This window comes from Acanthopagrus latus, chromosome 11, assembly GCF_904848185.1.
Source record: "Acanthopagrus latus isolate v.2019 chromosome 11, fAcaLat1.1, whole genome shotgun sequence".
NCBI lineage: Eukaryota > Metazoa > Chordata > Actinopteri > Spariformes > Sparidae > Acanthopagrus > Acanthopagrus latus.
Genome location: NC_051049.1, coordinates 3,296,208 through 3,314,298, shown reverse-complemented (window position 1 = coordinate 3,314,298; position 18,091 = coordinate 3,296,208). Strand labels below are relative to the sequence as shown.

At 42.0% G+C, this 18,091-nt stretch overlaps 1 protein-coding gene across 3 annotated transcripts in view; it reads right to left on the bottom strand.

Annotated features, from left to right (window-relative positions):
* Nucleotides 1–18,091, bottom strand: part of si:ch211-51h4.2 — a 71,609-nt gene that overhangs the window by 13,350 nt on the left and 40,168 nt on the right. For all 3 annotated transcript variants that reach the window (XM_037113699.1, XM_037113700.1, XM_037113701.1), the window contains exons 11-12: nt 16,815–16,879; nt 6,293–6,442 (exon numbers count right to left, since the gene is read on the bottom strand). In XM_037113699.1, the coding sequence (XP_036969594.1) occupies nt 6,293–6,442; nt 16,815–16,879 (215 nt within the window). The remainder of the gene's footprint in view (nt 1–6,292; nt 6,443–16,814; nt 16,880–18,091) is intronic.

The following is an 18,091-nucleotide window of genomic DNA, read 5'->3' as shown; positions in this document are numbered from 1 at the left end:
GCAGGAATAGAAACCCAGCGTTCCACTTTCAGATACAAACGGAGAGTTAAAATTTGGAGGCAAATCGGATGTGAAAAGTCCAAAATAGCAGTGTGTTCGTATTTAAACTCCAGGTTGGCGTGTGTGTATCTTCTGTAACTGTGGACAAAGAGGGCAGCTAGCAGACTGTTCAGTGGACGGGCCGCGGTGATGAGAGATGGAGTGGGTTCATCACGGCGGTGCAGGAGATTCCTCTGCTGCCAGTAAAAACTACATCCTGTCTTCAGTGAGATGCTGCGGTCCTGCCTCCCCTCCGTTAATCTTTAAAATCTCTCATCTGCTGTTCAGCATTCAAATTAGCCGTAAACTTAATTTTTAAGGCGGAAGAACAACTGTTGCCGGCAGATTTTATGAGCTAGCTGGCAAACTATTAACTGTGGTTGTTAAAAACTTTGTCTGGCTGACTCCACGTTATTCACATTCAAACAAGAGAACTGAGAAAAGGGTTGTAAATATGTAGCTCAGGGTTCATTTCATTAAGGAAAACTGTGACAAAACATTTTGTCACTGATCTTTTATCCTTCCTAAGACACTGACTAGTTGAGAAAATAGAGCTTTGATAATAAAAACTGCGACAAAATGTTGTTTTCATTGACGACATGAGATGAGACGGATATTCAAAAAATGCATCATATCTACCAACAGCTAGTATATCCATCAAAATACATACATGGAATCAGTGTGTGTGCAGTTGGTTTAGCCTACTATCGACTTAGCAGATAAATTTGTCAGATTTACTCAGCAGGCTGCTGACGCAGGTAATGTCATTAATGAGTCCGTCCTCCAGGCTAACGCTGGCTCAGATCATATGTTAGCTTACATCCGTTTGCGACCTTCAGAGCTTGTGAGAGAAACATGCAGGACTGTTAGTGTTATGACTTTGTTCTGGAGAAGTACATTTTGTGGTGGGACGAGTGGAAAGCTTTATGAACTATTAGCGGGTGAAACATTTGAGGAAAACGTGGTGGCTCTTCAAACCTGTTCCTCTCAGTGTTAGAGCTAAAAATTGATGAAAATGCTGGAAAACTGAAACTGGACTACAAGGTTTTTAGCCGTTAGATAACTAGGCTACAATTATTAAGGATAAAAATGACTACAACGTTAGCAAAACTAATGACTGAGACGAAGACTGAATAAAAAAAAAAGCTGCCAAAATCAACAGCTAAGCTTCAAATGATGCAAAAAAAGATCTGAGCCTGAAGGTTACAGGAAAAAAATCGACCTCAAAGGTCAATTAAGACGATTAACACGATCAAAGCGGAGGCATTTAATCTCGGCTTTGTTGAGAAACGGAAGAACGGAAACGAGCTGGAAGTCTCCCGCACCTGTTGGCGTGTTTGATGGCAGGTGGCTGTCCTGGAGCAAGGTGCTGACTCGCTTGTTTGATCTCTGTGACAAGCCTTTTCTGTTTTGTTTTTTTTGCTGCACACCTCTCAGCCGGCGCCTCCTGCCAAGCTGGCACATCTTGACACGTGTATCCATCTGAATGCCCTGAACGAAAGCATGCAACACTGCTCCTCATCCATCCTGATGAAACAAGGTGTGTGGTGTGTTAGCGTGGTCTGACCTCCGTGTTGTTAAAAGTACCTGTCACACCTGCTGCAGGTAAGATCAGATTACACTAATATGACAGAATAAAAACTATAATGCAGTGCGGAGATTATCTTTAGTATTGGCATTTTTGTTTCCTTGATTTGCAGATTAACATCTTCTTTCTCTGTAAGTTACTGAAGAACTTCCTTTCCACGTGCCTTTACACATTTTAAAAAGAGTTTTATGTCAATTACTTTTCCAAATAAAGAAAAAGATGATAAAACTTTCCATTGTTTGTGTGAATGTACACATTCTTCTCCTGTGCCAGTGACTGTATTTCACTTTATTTGCACAGCTTGTTTTTGTTTTTTGTTTTTTTTTTTAAATAAAAGTCCTTAAAGAAGCAAGATGATCGAAATCCATTTTTACAGCAGGGTAAATATTCCCACAGCAAGACTGGCAGCAAGAAAATGTTTGGAGTGCGTCGTCGCTGCCAAAAGAAGGTATCACCGAGGACTGACTGAGTGCCAGCGGTTTGCAGTTGCCACATTTACATTTTTTATATTTATATCTGTAAAATTAAACAAATCAAAATGTGTGCAGTTGTGCCAGGTCGTTCCCTGCAGAGCCTGAGTCATTCTGTCTTTCAGAGCAAAAATAAAAAGCACATATATTCGTCCAGGCCGGCTAAATGTTTGTATTGTTAACTTATAGTTTATAGTTGTGCCCGTCCTTCCCCTGGAGAGTAATGTATGCACAATATTTAACAGATGGAACTTTATTACCCCCCCCAGCGACTGAATAATGAAAATAAAATAAGAAATACATCGTCGGTCAGCCACTTTTGTATGTATGCCATTGGCCCAGTACGTCTAATCATCAACCAGCCACTAGCTCGCGTTCACTCCACTTTCAATTACTCTCCTCTGGCTCCCTGTGGCGGCTCACATTAAGTTCAAGTCACTGATGTTCGCCTACAGCGAGGCCACCGGCACCGAACCCACATGCATCACCTCATTCGGGATTATGAGACGACTCGTTCGCTATCGGCAGCAAATTAACGACGGCGAGCGCTGCTGTCGCTGTGAGGGGGGACGTCTCAATCACAACCCTCCTCTCCTGCGGGCCGGCGGCGGCGGAACGAGCTGCCGATCAGAATCCCCATCTGTCGTCAAAAGTCCCGCCTCCTCTGAGAGTACCTATCGCCGCCAGTCCTTCAATGGCTCCCTTGAGAAGAAAACTCATAAGTTAACTTCATGCAGCAGTGAGCCTTGTATTGTTAATCTCAAAAGGCTTCTCTCTGGACCTCATCTCTGCATCGCTTCGGACAAACCCAATCAATCAATCAATAAATGTGAAAGCCAAACAAGAGGAAGACTGTCAAACATCTGCCAGCCAGACTGTCAACAACTATCGTCCCCTTTATTATTTAGATAATCAGAGTTAAAAGTGAATTAAAACAAATTCTCTATGAATATACACCGAATGTTGTTTAGCAGGATTTCATTTGGTACAGTGACGATTTTAGGTTCTCAGGTTTGAAATGTTAAAAGCAGTAATCAATATTCTTTGAGGGGCAAAATCAGGTGCAGAATAATCTCAACAGGCTCCTGTAGGTTCTGATTTACAGCCAAACGCCGCTCACGTTCACAACGTGTGGACAAATTCATCTATTTCATGTTCATCTCCTGAACTTTTCCAGACATAAAACTGCTCTCAGTTTGCTTCGCTCAGAGGAGTAAGGCACACCAAGGATCCCAAGGGGCTTTAGAAAGCTGTTGGTTCTGATCCCAGTGACAGACCACACACTCTCACATTTTTTATTACCCCCGTCATCCCGACATGGCTTTAAATGCACATAGCCTCTCTGAAAGACTCGGCAGATGAGGGGAACAAGGTCGGAGGACTGGGATTTGAAGCTGTCTAACAGCCATGTGCTCCCAACACATGCTTTTCCACCAACAGGTTATAAGAATCCACCAGGGGGCACTGTTGCGCCGCAGAGGACACATCTCTGCCGAGCCTGGCCGAGGAGAGTACCCGTGACAGAGGTTGTCTCAGCCATGTGGGTCACAGGAGCCGTGCTTTTTAAAGAGATGAACAATGAGCAGTGATCGGTAGGGGGGAAAGAATAACAGAAATAAAAATTCATGCCAAGCAATCAGAATGAAAAATGGTTGTTCTGCAAATCAGTGGAATGAAGGAAAGTTTAATGGGAAAGGGAGGCCTGAGCCAAGGAGCTATCACAATTCAAAGATGCTTTGAAATAATTACATATTCAGTACAAGAGCTGTTAATTGTGCACATTCCAACAATCCCCCGCTGATGTATCATCACCGTCACTTTTGGGGGCATCAATGGAAATGGTGTGCCGCACAATTCCAGTGACAAAAAGCATCAGAAATGCCAATCTGGTGCCATTTTATGAGCTCACAATGGGAGAGGACAATGCGATGGTATGAAAAAAAAAAAAAAAAAGAGCTCCGTGCCTGCCAAATTATTTCAGGACTGATTTCCGCTGATGTTAATGGAAGTTACTTGGCGATGCGTCATTCTACCTCAGATAACAGAGGTTAAGTTTGGAATGGTGGCGCTGACAGGCTCTCGTTCTGCTTTGTGACCTTGAAGTAAACCATAATCCAGATGTGCAGTTCGGAGTGTTAATGGATACACGCGTTGTCTAAAGGAATATTTGCATGCAGACACACTGAGATACAAAGTGAAGCGACGCTGAAAGAAGCTCAGTGGGGGAAACATTTCCTCCAGAGAGGCAACAACATCAAATTTAAGTTAAAATTTGTGACGCTACTCTTTCGTATTACTACAGTGACACTGTGCGACATAAAATAAGACATATTATACTCATTTAAAGGTTTAGAATTTAACTTTGGGTTACTACTAGAACAGATTTACCTGATTTAATGCTCAAAAAACACAGTATGCTCTGATTGGTCGGCTCACACACGCCTGATCAATTCTTACTTGCCAAACTATCCACGCCTCACAAATTCATGCGTGACACGGTGTTGTATCGTGTTGTGTGCTTTCTGTGGGAGCGTCTGATGGTGCAGTCCTTGACATCTTTAAGTTTGATGATCTTTTACACGCACGTGAAAGAATATAACACACCGCAGCAAAGGGAAAAAAAAAACAGTGACGTTACCTCGACGCTGAGCACATCAAAACGTGGAGAGCTACTGTGACTAAACACATGGAAAAGCACTTTGAGGAGAAGACGGTAAAAGTCAGCGTAGCCAGGGCAGACAGGCTAACATTAGCGCTGACAAGCGAGTGATGGAAAGCTCTCACAAATGAAAGTTACTCCACAACGACCTGTAACTCCGTCAGTGCTGACTGGGTCAATGCAGTCCAGTCAGCAAGTGTGAGGAAATAAGCCAGTTATGGGAGATTGGTGTGCTTGCAGTTCACCTCATTTTAGCACTTTTGTCCCCCTAATAATTAACCAGTTCGTTACAAGGAGTGTGGGCTTATTGAAAGCAGAATTAACCAAAACCGACATGGTCTGTTATCGGGTCTGTCTAACAAGCTCTCAAAACAGTTTCTGAACTCCAGAACAAGGAAGTAGACCTTGAGTTGAGATATAATCCCATCAACAAAGATCGTTCAAACCTCAACCAACAAAAGATGTTGCCTAAAAATCATCAACAACTGAGAAAACTGCATCTGCTGAGGAGGACAAAAGGTAGAAAGGATAAAAGGCCCACAACAAGCGAGCGAGTAAAAATTCCCTTTAAGACGACATTTTCCATCAACTGCTGTTTCCGAGGTCAAGAACGAAGAACGAAGTCAAAGCTCAACCTTGAGGGAAGCGACACGGTCAGAATCGTGCACAGATCTGTTGATGAGGACGAGCAAGTAAGTAACTGTTAGCTTGAGCTGACGAGCAAACTGCTGTTAACGAGGTCGGGAACAGACTGTCAGCTTCAGTTAAAACCAGCAGTTTAATAGTTTTGCAATGAGTTTCAACTGAGGGTTTTTGCTGAAGAGGCTGAATAAGCTCTCGGATTTTCTATCGAGAAAAAAAAAAGCTTTACAGCACAATCTGATATCGATGGTTCTGGCCCGGCTCCAACATCACGTACGGGCTTGTTCTCATCAACCACAGAGTGACCTCCGCAGCATTTATTCCTTTATTTTGGTTCATTTGATCAGGTAATAGCGAAGCCCTTCGAACATCTGCACTAAATAACCGCACTGGGACATTTACAGTGAAATGTTGGCCTTCAATCAATAAAAAGTAGTGGGGTTTATTAAAGTAGGTAAAAAAAAAAAAATGTAATTCGAACTGACTACAGGAGCAGACAGAGACACTGTTACGCACACAGAGAGATGGAAGAAGAATTTAGAGGGCGAACTGCACTCTGGGACGATACTCAGATTCATATCAATGGATTCTAAACCAGGAACATTTGTACAATTTCAAATGGGAACTACTTCATTATTCAATCTATTACAGCGAAGATCACAGACAAGTCCGTCATGCTTAGATCAAGTTGAATGGACTCAAAACTGATGTTCTGGACTCAAACTCTGACTTAGGAAGACAAGCTACTTCCACGTGATAAACCCTCGTCCCATCTGATGTCCGTGACGTAAAAAAATAATTTAATCAACAAAAACAAAATGTCCACTTCCAGGGCCTGTGGCCAAGTGCATTGTTGGTTATGATAAAAGACACAAAACAAGAATAAAGACTCACTCTTCCAGTGAGATGTTGGAGTACAGCAGAGGAGAGACGGACGGAGGAGGACCAGGAAGGCTGCCGAGGTCGGGATGGGTCGTCGTCTCAGCCGGCGTCCGTCTTTCTGATAACGACGTCTGGGGGACGATTTCCAGCACTGCCCAGCACCTGGAACACACACACACAGTTACTAAAGGAATGAATACAAACCTTTACTGGAGAACAGGAAGCACTGACTATTAAAAAGCAGATACTTAAACTAGCAAACTGCTATGATCTGGTCTACAAGTGGGTCTTGAGCGCAGGGTTGTACTTTCTGCCTCCAAACGTCTCTGAATCAAAACAACAAAAACAAAAGTGCAGGATCACGTCAGTCGTGACGCCATCAGCCACAAATATTCATAGACGAGGGAACGTTTCAAAGTTTTATTCACGTGATATTCTGTCACATCTGCCGACTTCCCTCCTCACTCTGTGATCATCTGCAAGCAACCAATCATGGATTTCTCTGGGTTTTAACTTTTAACTGTAAAAGCACACAACTCAACAAAATATACGAAGGTCTGGTCATGGCTGGTATGAGTGGCTATATAACATTTGTTCTGTGTTCTGTGTTCACATGAAGATATCATGAGTGTCTCAAACCGGGCCGTGACAAAATTTCAGGATAAATGCTTTAGTGGAGGAAGCAGATGCAATCGGTGCCCAGATAAGGACTTAAGAACAATGGACAGATCAATAGTGGTAAATAAAGGCAAATAAAAACATTCAGCACTGGCAGGAGAAGGTCATTCACCTACACTCACATAAGTCTGACTTCACCCTAATGGTTTAATATTTGCCAGAGAATAAGCTTCAGTTTCTGACAGGAGGAAGACGCCCCGTCAAGAGTTTGTGAAAGATATACGTCTGCTTTTCTTTGCTCATTGTTTTTCGTTTTATGGCAAACAACCGAAACATGTTTCTTCACCACGGTTATCAACCTCATTTCAAAAAGCAGCAGGCAGCTGCGTTCAGTGAAAAAAAAAAAAGCTTGAATAAACCCGCTGTTCACTACCTGCTAGGCACAAAACAGTCCAGGACAGACAGACAAAACAAGATGTTAGCAGTGTTAGCGACGAGCTAGTGAACACAGTGCAACACCGAGCAGCTTAAGAACCGGATATTTAACTCAGGATGTAATCAGAACTTACAGGAGAGTTAATATTGGACTTAAGCTCATCAGGTGGCCAGAAACAAGACCCCAAACGAATGATGCTGACACATTTTTGGACTATATACGCTGATTTCCACACCTCTGCGCTTTAAATGACCATCTTGAACTGCTAAACCAGGGTCAGTTCAATTACTTACCTTTAATTAATGTGTTCCAGGGGGACTGTACCAGTGGGAAAGGTGGAGGGGTGTATATTTGAGATGCTCAAAAAATATTCAGTGATGACTGTTTTCTCTTAGATCAGGGCATGTAAATTAAGACATACTAATAGTTTCAGCAAGGTGATATAATTTTGTGCTTTCTCTAGTCGGAGAAGCTACATCGTGCAGAGTAAGCAGAGGTTTGGGTGTCCGAGTGTGATCTCAATGTTCCCTTTTAACTCTGAAACTTTCCAAGAAACTGCACTGACATGGCGGCATGCCGGTCTAACTTCCTGGCCTGGTTTCACTTCTTGCCTCTCTGAGAATAAGATTGCCCTCAAGCGCTACACGGAAACTGAGACTCGCTATTTAAAGTGTCACAAGGACACCGTCATGAATTAATTACACATTTATCAGCATGACTGAGTCATAGTAAGCTGAAATGAAGCATGGCCTTAGTTCTGCCAGAGCGCTGAATCACAAATCGTGCTCAATCAGGAAAATGAAGCGGTCTGAGGAAACTGACGATGATTTGATTTTTCAGTCCTGCAGCCGCTGCTTGCACCGCTTCCACCCACCTGCAGGACAACACTGTTAGTAGCTGTGTGGCTAATTTTCTACCACAAAACCATTTCCTTGTGTGCTGAGTGTCTGCCAGGTTTCGTACTGTGTGGTCCTCCTCAGTGTTTATTCTGCTCTCTCCTGAATCGTTTGCTGATTGATTTCAAAAGGAAAGAATTTCACGTGCAAAGCCTATTCAGAAAAAAAAGATCATTTGCGGTTTGCTCTGAAACTAGGTCCAGTTCTAGATGTTAGTCTCGTCGTCTGAAAGGTGCAGAATGGCATGACGGAGCAAACAGCATCACGAAATCTGCAGTCGGAGGCAGCTGGAGTGGCTTTTATTACAATTAATCTATACAATGATGATAGAAACACATCACAGAAACGATCCTGTGATGAATCTTTAGACGATATATCAGTTTGTTTCTACTGAATATCTTGTCATAAATAATCACGTCATATCATAACTGATGTCAGGTGTGCAACGTTTGCCAAATAACGAAGCAGGTGAGGAGGCGATGATGCACAGGATTAATCTAAACAGGCACAACACGACGTCGTCTGATGTGTGTGAAAGTGTGTTGTGTTATTTCACAGCAGCCTGTTGTCATTCGCACATGACGTAATCGAGGTAAACACAGTGAACGTCTCTGTTGTGCCACTGCGCAGATCTGAGGCTGGCAGATTTATTAACTTGGTCTCCAGTCAGTAATTATTATAAAAAAAAAATAAAAATAAAAAAAAGCAGCAATATAAGAAAAAAGTCCGCCTCAACAAGCTGAAGTTTACTTTGTGAAAAGATCACACTTCCAAGTTGAAATAATTCCCTGAAGAATTCATTAAATTTGCATCAAATAACGACGTGAAAGAATACGCTCATTATCAAGCAGGAATCTCAAACAAGTGATCTCCGCAACATCTATTCACCGTTAGTTTGATGTATACAGACGAGTTTTGCCTTTGTAGATGAATGAAACAGAGCTACTCCTCACAGGGAAGTTCGCAGGATCATCCTCTGGTGAAATGTTTAAATATATGTTGTGTTTTTTATTTGATATCTTTAGAGTCTGTTTACTTTCTCTGATGTCTGTCGCAGCTTTGGTCATTATTTCTGCGGCGGTGACACACTCAGCTTCATCTAAAAAAAAAAAGGGGGAGTTTAGCAGGTTTACCAAAGGGAGATGTCTGCTAACAAGCCACTTCCATGGTAAAATCAATGTGCCAGCAAGGTAACATTTATGCTGTCAAGTTGCTCTAATTTCTCTCTTTAGCCCAAGGCAACCATTTATATCTGCTAACTTTTAATCATACATCAATCTGAAAACACAGCTTTTTATCTGACAGTTGAGTTTTTCAACTTTTTTTCGGTTTGTGTTTTGACCCGTTGGTATTTCTCTTAAAAAATATTGAGCTCTTCTTTTGAAGCGTGAGCATAATTAATTACCAGTGCTAGTGCTGAACTAAATGTTGAATATAAAATCACATTTTGATTTGCTTAAGTCAGAGTTCAGGGAAAAATCACAGCGCTGAGACAGTCCTCAAAAAGGTTGTGAAGCAAAGTTACCAAAGATGGCTGCCGAACGCTCAACTATTGATTTAAACCTCATTTGACCAGTTGGTTGCTTCTATGCCCGCCCCGCGGCCTGCAACAACCAATCGATGAGTTGATAGACAGGAGACCTGCTCCTTGTTTCATTGTCTCTCCTGAGACAAATACATAATATTACATAATTTCCAGGGTGCGTCACTTAAATCCGATGGTGAAGACACAGAAATCTTAATTGTACATGGTCGTAAATTAAGTCTCCTCAACAGACGCTACAATGAATTAAGAGCTGTACTGCCACGATTTTAACTAGAACAAGAAAGACAGAGTGTATCAAATATCAATTTTAGCCAACCTGCAGCGGCTCCCAGTATTTTTTGGGGGTTGATTTCGAAATCCTGCGGCTCGTTTACAAGACTCTTACTGGCTGCAGACTGGCATACATTATCGACTCTTTGTTTGTTTTATAATCCTTCACGGCATCTTAAACCTCTGCTGCTGGTTTTTAAATACAATCCATCACCCAATTAATAAAATCGGGAGCTCAGCAACGAAACTATGGAACACTCACCCAAGGCTGTGAGACATGCCAGCTCTTTGAAGATTGACAACTTATTCTGTCAACCTTGCTTTTAACTCAGATGCTTTTGTGTTAAATTAATATTCTCTGCTTATTGTATTGTTCTTATGCTTTTCTTTGTTACACATCTTATTGTTCTTACATCAGCTGCTTACCTGTTCTTGCTATTTGCTTCTTCTCTTGCTCTTAACTCATTTGATTGTTTGGTTTTGTCTCGTAGTATTTTGTTTTGTTTTCTACTCCCTTCACTTTATTGTGAAGCACTTTGCGGTACAGCCTCTGTATGAAGGTGCTATATAAGCAGTTTATATGTATTATTATTGGTTTGGCACCATCATTTATTGACCGTCACATGTGCCACCAGTCAGAAAAGATGAATCATGAATCAGGTCACAACATGAAAGATGAAACAGAATCAGATCAGTGATGTTTGTTCTTGCAGGAGGCACCTTCATGTTATAAAGCATCGTTTCCAATTCACAGTCACTATCTGTGCCACACTGTTACCTTCTTCTTCCATTGAGTGCTTTTTATCAAACTTTCCAAGGTTAAAAATAAACTTCCTGGATGAACTTCTAAGATAGCAAAATTGTTGCTGCCCAGATCAAAACCTCACCAGACACATTCATCTGGAATTGAGCACTTGGGTGAAGTCCACTCCAGATCTGAGCCACACGGACAACATACAATAGTCACACAGTAAGATCGAACAGAATGAACCAGACCTCCACCAAATTGGCGGAACAGCTAATTTGTATTCAGGTGGGTTGGATCTGGACCAGACATGCTGCCATGCTGCGGTCTGTCTGTGGCTCAGATCTGGCAAACATGAGTGGATGCCACCATTCAACTTTGCATGTGGGCTGAATAAGAAAGGCCTGCAGAAAAAAAGGCTTCTGAATGTGTATATTTACCCAAAAAACAAGGCGGACTTCGCGTCATGACGATGGTCTTTTGCAGGGGCGGAGTGACAATCAGGACGATTGGGAGTTTTCCCGGTCAGCCCACAGATTATTCTGAGTGGCCGTGAGACGTACGCGGCCGGCCCTTGGACTCATTGAAATTACTGACATCGTTTAAATTCTCCATGAAAATCTCTAGATTGAAGATCTACTATATTATAATGAAGTAGAAGTCCAACCAATATTCATACCACTTGCTCACTCTCTATATCTCAGTCATGGTTACCCTGCACACTCATCTCTGATCTCTCCCATCAATCTACTGATGTTTGCGTAGCCTTATCTTGATTAAGATATATATATATATATATATATATATATATATATATATATATATATATATATATATATATATATATATATATATATATATATATATATATTAAGATATATATAAAAATGACCTGCAATTTAATTTGTTTGTTTGTTCTTAAATTAATGAAGAATGGAGCAAAACCTCCTGGGAATGGGAAATGCGTTTATCCAATGAACCGGTTGCAGGTCAAGTCTATTTACAGAAATGTAGGAGGATAACTGAGCGGCCCCTCATCTAACGGCATGTACATCGGACAGAGAGAAAGTGAGCAAGTTTGGGGAAAAGTACAGGATTTTTGACAGTCAAAGGATTTGTGTAGTTGCTTGTTGTTTTACACATGGAAGGCAAGAAGAGAAAAGAGAAAGGAGGGGCCGGAAAGACCAGAATGAAGAAGAAGTGGATGATGGAGGGGGGATGCATCAAAGTGCTCAAAAATCACGGATTTTTTCCGAAATCAAACGTCAGCGAGTGCTGCAGGTGAATTGTCAGAACAACAGTTAGTGGAGCTGGTCGGCCAGCGCAATCAGAATTTTCCCGGTGGATTTTGGTGCCCCGCTCCGCCCCCGGACTTTTGACATGATGAAAACTCCAGAACAGTTACTAAATGGCTTCTGTGGTTTATGAACTATTGTTTCATCTAGACTCACAACGCACCAAATGCAAACACACAGACGTTCACACTGGATAACACAAAGGACGGCGTATCCAGTGCTTTAACAACACAACTGCACTGTCAACTGGTACGTCACATGTTCTATTAATATCAAAAACTATATGTGTATTGTTGGAGGCAATCATGGCTGCCCAGCATCGCCGACCAGGACTCCCAACAGGGATTCCCCCCTTGAGTTTTTGAACAGTGTTTAAGTCTGGTGAAAATCATCCTGATAATCCTTAAGGGTGCAGCTAGTCTTTGAAGGTTTTCTGGAAACAAAAGCAGGAGACTGGGAAACAGAGGATGAATCACAAGTTCTTTGTTCGAAACCAAAGGCCATAAAGTTAGGCTGCAGGGAGAGAGAGAGAGGGGGGAGAGAAAAGGCAAGTCATGGACAAGTATGTTTTCTGCTCTCTCTGCAGCAGCGGCTGTTGGTCTCTTTGAATCGGCGGTGCAGAGTGCAGCTCTGAGAGATTTATCCATTCATTTGTTGTGGCCACGCTCGAATGCACCCAACAACACACCATTTCTATTTTATTCTACTAGTCTTTCACTCTGCTGGGTGGCTCAACAGAATTATGTCCCCAACGATAATTATCAATCAAAATTATGGTCTAAAAAATGGAGGCAGAGGAAATTGCTTACCAGGACGTCAAGTGGGAACAGGACCCCCAAAAAGAAGTAGTGTGATAACAGAGGGAGAGGTGAGAGGAAGCAAGGCGATAGAGAGGATTTGCATCTGTGCAGTTTAAGCAGTGATGATTTCAGTCAACTTATGGTGACAAACTTCAGGCCTTTTGAAGAACAAACAACAAAATGAAGTGTTCATAATCCCTGGCAGTCTACAAAAAAAGGAAGCTAGTGGAAAAAAAAATGTGTGACAGCAAGAAAGCAATAAATCTTCCCAATAAATGACTGAACGCTTTGCTTTTTTAGGTGTGAAAAGGTTCAGAATCCTGTTAGCCTTATACTCAAGTTTGGGGCTGTGTAATGTAAGTGTAATGCGAGCCATTACTTTTCTGTATGGACGGACAGTTTTAATAAAAAAAATAAGTGTATGCTATCCATTTTAGTGGACTACTAGCCTGGACACTAGTTTGTACAGTGTTCCAAAGTGGATTATGAAACCAGAGAGCTACCATCTTGTTTAGGTTTCATGAAGGTGATACAACTTTGGGTCAGTCATCAGAGAGTTGGCAGTTTATATTTTATGCAAACCACTAATATGTTCACATTTGATTGCTACGTAAGCACCATACTGCCCATATATCAGGTTCACGTGACATTAGATGATTCATGTCAGGAGGTGGAGGAGTTATAACTATGCAAAGAGTATGCTAAGCCAGTCATCGCTGCTCATAAACATGCTCTTTAACCCAAACATCACCCTCAAGTGTTTTTTTTTTTTGGTTCCTAAACCCAACTGGACCAGAAGTATAGCATTATCACAACAAACACTTGAAAACTGAGCCCAAAGATACTACAGTTGCAGATATATTGAACTGTGGTTTTGCCGATTGGGTTGTGGGTTGAAGCCAAAATGTTTCTAAAGTCAACATTCAAAGATGGGAGGAAAACCTTTCTATCATAGAAATGCCCAGGACAACATGATGAAGTGAATTCCAAGACAATCTTTCTCCAAAGGGGAATTTCGCCAGTAGAATCTAGGCATCCTCGAGTTTAGGGACTCTGCTTTCTTCGTGAATAAATCACACAACGCAGACGTTTATGCTTTAATTGACTACATTTATCATTAACACCACTGACTGGTCATCAACATAAAACATGGTGGATGTCTCCTTTAAAGGCTTCGTGGTTTTGCAGGTGTTGGTACACAAAAAATGACTTCATACCTGGCCGTCTGCAGCAGTTTGGTTTTGGAAAGTTCAAACATTGCCGGATGCAGCCCCAGTTCGGAAACTGGTTTTAGGAAAGAGGTGGTTTCTAACACTGTTCGATGATCTGAGAAGTACTTCATTTGAAGCATAATGACCTTTAATGCACACTCTGTCAGCCTACCCAACACCGGTCTGAAAATATGAGCCCCATAAAAGGGGCTGTGCACTAATTACTGCTTCCACTGAAATTTAGTGCCCAGTGAAGTGGCAGGGTAGCCGAATCAGTGGGATCTGCTGATGTTAACAGAAATGCAATTATAATACATATTCGCTGTTGTGTTGCGCACAGGCTGTGACCCAGACAATATACGGTCAAAACAAAGCTAATGGATCATAGGAATGGATCCAGACACAAGAGGAGTGAACCATAAGATAGACTACAGTATCAGGCCTCTGTTGCTCTGTTGCAGAGAGGGACAGAGTGAAATGGCAGCAGGTCTCATCCCAGCAGTAGGAAGCGTTTATCATCGGTCTTTCCAGGAAGCTGAGAGAAGCTTTCTCACTTCTCGTGAAGGCTGATGTTTGCTTGGCAGACAGCAGATGTACAGGAATGGATGCCTAACTGCGACGTTTGTGACCCTGCTCAATTGTCTTTCAGCTGCTTGAATGTCTCAAAAGCTCTTTCGGACTTTCTGGCTCAACACTGGAGTGTTACAACCCTCAATTTCACTCTATCGTCGAAGTCTTCAGGGCCAGTCGGGGGCACCAACAAAACACTAAGTGAGACCATCAGCTGCCAGGTATTTCTTGTTCAGATTTCAAGAAATTCTTGTGAAAACCTTTATGAAACAGTTGGTGCTGGAACCTTGGAGAAGTCACGACTATGAAGCCAAGTCTTGTCAACAATCTATCTAAATGAATGGGGAGAGGAACATAACTTCACGTGATTACCTCCTTCTCCATGCTAATTTGAAGTTCGTATGTACACGAGCTGCTGGTACTGGTTCTGATAATTCCATTAAAATGAACCGACGTCAGCATTCTGCTGTTTTAAATTGAACGAGCCCCGAAACCTGAGCAAAGTCATGTCAGTGCACGATGTCGCCGCATGATACAAAATGATGCCGTTCAGTGATGGAGGGGTGTTATCAAGAGGTGAAATCTCAAAAATCAAAAGTGAATATAGTGACTAGCGTACAGCACATTTCATCCTCCTTGCATGTGAATATGAAATTTAGAGCCCTGTTAACAGTCTGGATTGCAGGCTAATCTATACATTTACTAAACTAAAATGTACAAGGACAGTTTAAGCTTTTGCAGTGCAGGGGCTCTGAGTGTGCTGATAGAAAGTGAAGCCTGTATACAGGGCACTGAAATCCCTCCGAAATGCTATTGTGAATCGATAAATGGAGCTCCCATGTGAAAAAAAACCCCAAAAACCTTGCCATTATAGAGCATTGCTTTGCCACGCAACACTGCCTTCAGAATCTGGTGTGTAGGTTGGACACAAAAGGGGGGGGGAGGCAGCCTGAAGCTCATAAATCTCAGAGAAGTATCCCAGAGGAGGGAGACTTATTGTGTGGAGCTGCTGTAAGTTGTTTTGCCAGAAGTTGATCAGTAAAGTACACCGAAGGTCAGATACAGCCAATTGTTGGATATAGCTCAGTGGAATTTGTCACGGGTGTGCAAAGACGATCTCTTCACACTTGGCACCGATTTGATGCTATGATCATGCGATGGAAAGGAGAAGAGAAATTAGCCTGAGAACTGAGGGAAGAGATTTACGAGCGCTTGTGGCCATGATTCCAGTTTTTGTGCAGTGGTTTTAAAGGAACAGTCTAATGATTTAGCGCTGCACTTGCATTAATTTGGGGTCTTTGCCAGAGACAAAGAATTGGCAAAATCTAACAAATTAGCAGAGGCTGCGATATCCTGACTTTCATAGGATTTCACATAATCCAACCACCCTGTATATACCACATTTACTGAAGACCTTGCCTGCACACTAAATTGTGGTTCAGGAGGAAGTAATGCGCGATCGCCATTTGAACCAAGCTGAGCCTACTGTGTGAAATCAAGTAAGCAATTCACAAAAGACATCATGCAACAGTTTTCATTGGCTCAGTGAATCTCCTCATGATTGGTGCTTTGACTCGGACATGTAAAATCAATGAAACTGCATCTTTAAACTGCATCTTTAAATGTATTGATTTATGTCTCTCATGAAATTGGATGTTTTTCTCACCGGTTGACACAAACAGACACATAACCAAATATCCTTGATTTGTTCCCCGTGGCTTTGTTGCTTTGTCTTCAGTATTTAGATTTCTGTTTTAGATTAATGGGACTTTTTTTTGGCCTGGCTTTTTGTTGCCTGGACTTTGGATTTCATCTTTATTTTAAATCAAGCTCACTTTCATCTGTGTGTTTTGCGTTAAGGTCCCTTTTGACAAACTCTGACAGGAAATGATTTAAGAATGAATTTGAAACGCTGTTAAATCATATGAAAGCCACAACACACACACACACTTAAACCAGATAGGTCACAAAATGAAAAATGAGGTGAACTGAAAAAAGGATGAGACGGAGAAAAGGTGTGTGTGTCTGAATATATACATTTTTTGCAGATATTTATATTGCAAAAAATGGTTGTGGAGAAAAATCCCATGGAAATAAATATCAATAAATAAGTTAATGAGCAGGAAATAAGAGGATAACGTGCTTACCAGAGGATGTTGAGCACAGTACAGGTTGTCAGACCTCCGAGCACTGCTCTCCGAAACCACAGGATCTGGACGGAGAGAAAATACGAGAAAATACATGATGACCAACGTTGTGCTGGACTGAGTACGAGCAGGAGTTTGTTTGTGATGTACTTGTTTTCAGCCACAGCACTCAGCGGATTTGACCTTGTCTGTGTATGTTTTGTGCAAAATATTCAAGGCAGAGGATCCAATTTTAAGATAATAACCTCGAAGTATACAAATCATGTCGGAGATGATGATACGTCTTGTCATGTACGAGAGGAGTCGGACGCAGGTGCTTATTTACATGAATCAGAGTTTGTGTTATTCTGACAAAGACACTGAGAAGCTGTAGCAGTGGAGAAGCAGGCCTGCAGTCGGTACGACAGGAGGACACATGCAGGGTACTGGTGAGTTTTCATTCACCCGTTCATATGCGCATTTTGTAATTGTGCGTAAAAGAAGAAGAAGAAATTTCACGGTAGAAACTTGTTTCCACTCTTGGCTTGAGAGGGAACTGATAGAAGAGTTTTTTCAGCACACTTTGTTGTGCAGCGTCTCACTTTCCTTTGAGACTTCAGTCCGTCAGACATTAATCAGAGCCGGCTCTGCTTAGATCTAAGCGTGCAGACATCCCTTCTTTCAGTTTGGACTCACTGATGTTGGGCGGAGCCGGTCATCCTGTGAACTCTTGGCTGAAGAGAAAAAATTTGGACTGTCAAGCCAACAAAGGAATATGGAAGAAAAGTGCAATGGAGACAGCTTTCCATACTGCGTAGGAACCCCTTTTTAATCGCACCCAACTGAAGAAATACTGCCAGCAACTCCTACATTACAGCAGCAGATGGAGTGGAGTTGGACAAAAACTGGACCATGTGCCTGGGACAGAGCTGTAACCCAACCAGCAGCACTTCTAACCTGACCCAACCAGCAGGCAGGGTTTGTCGCTTGGAAGGAAAAGTGAGACACAGCCAGTAAAAAACCAGCAGTGCTCACCGAATGTGGTATTAAAAAGCATATGGAACCAAAACTCAATATCAAGCTCTGAATTCACGGTACCATGAGTGTCCGTACTGAATATTTTAACATAATGAACATATGCAAATAATGTCTTATATGTGCCCAATAACTTAACAGCAGGAACCACCCAGTACAACCACGGTTCTGTCACTGAACTGCTCAACTGGACCTGTCCATCTCGGTCAGCCTGACTGCTGTTAAAAGATGGTGGAGAGAGGTGAGCCCAGCCTTTTGCTCCC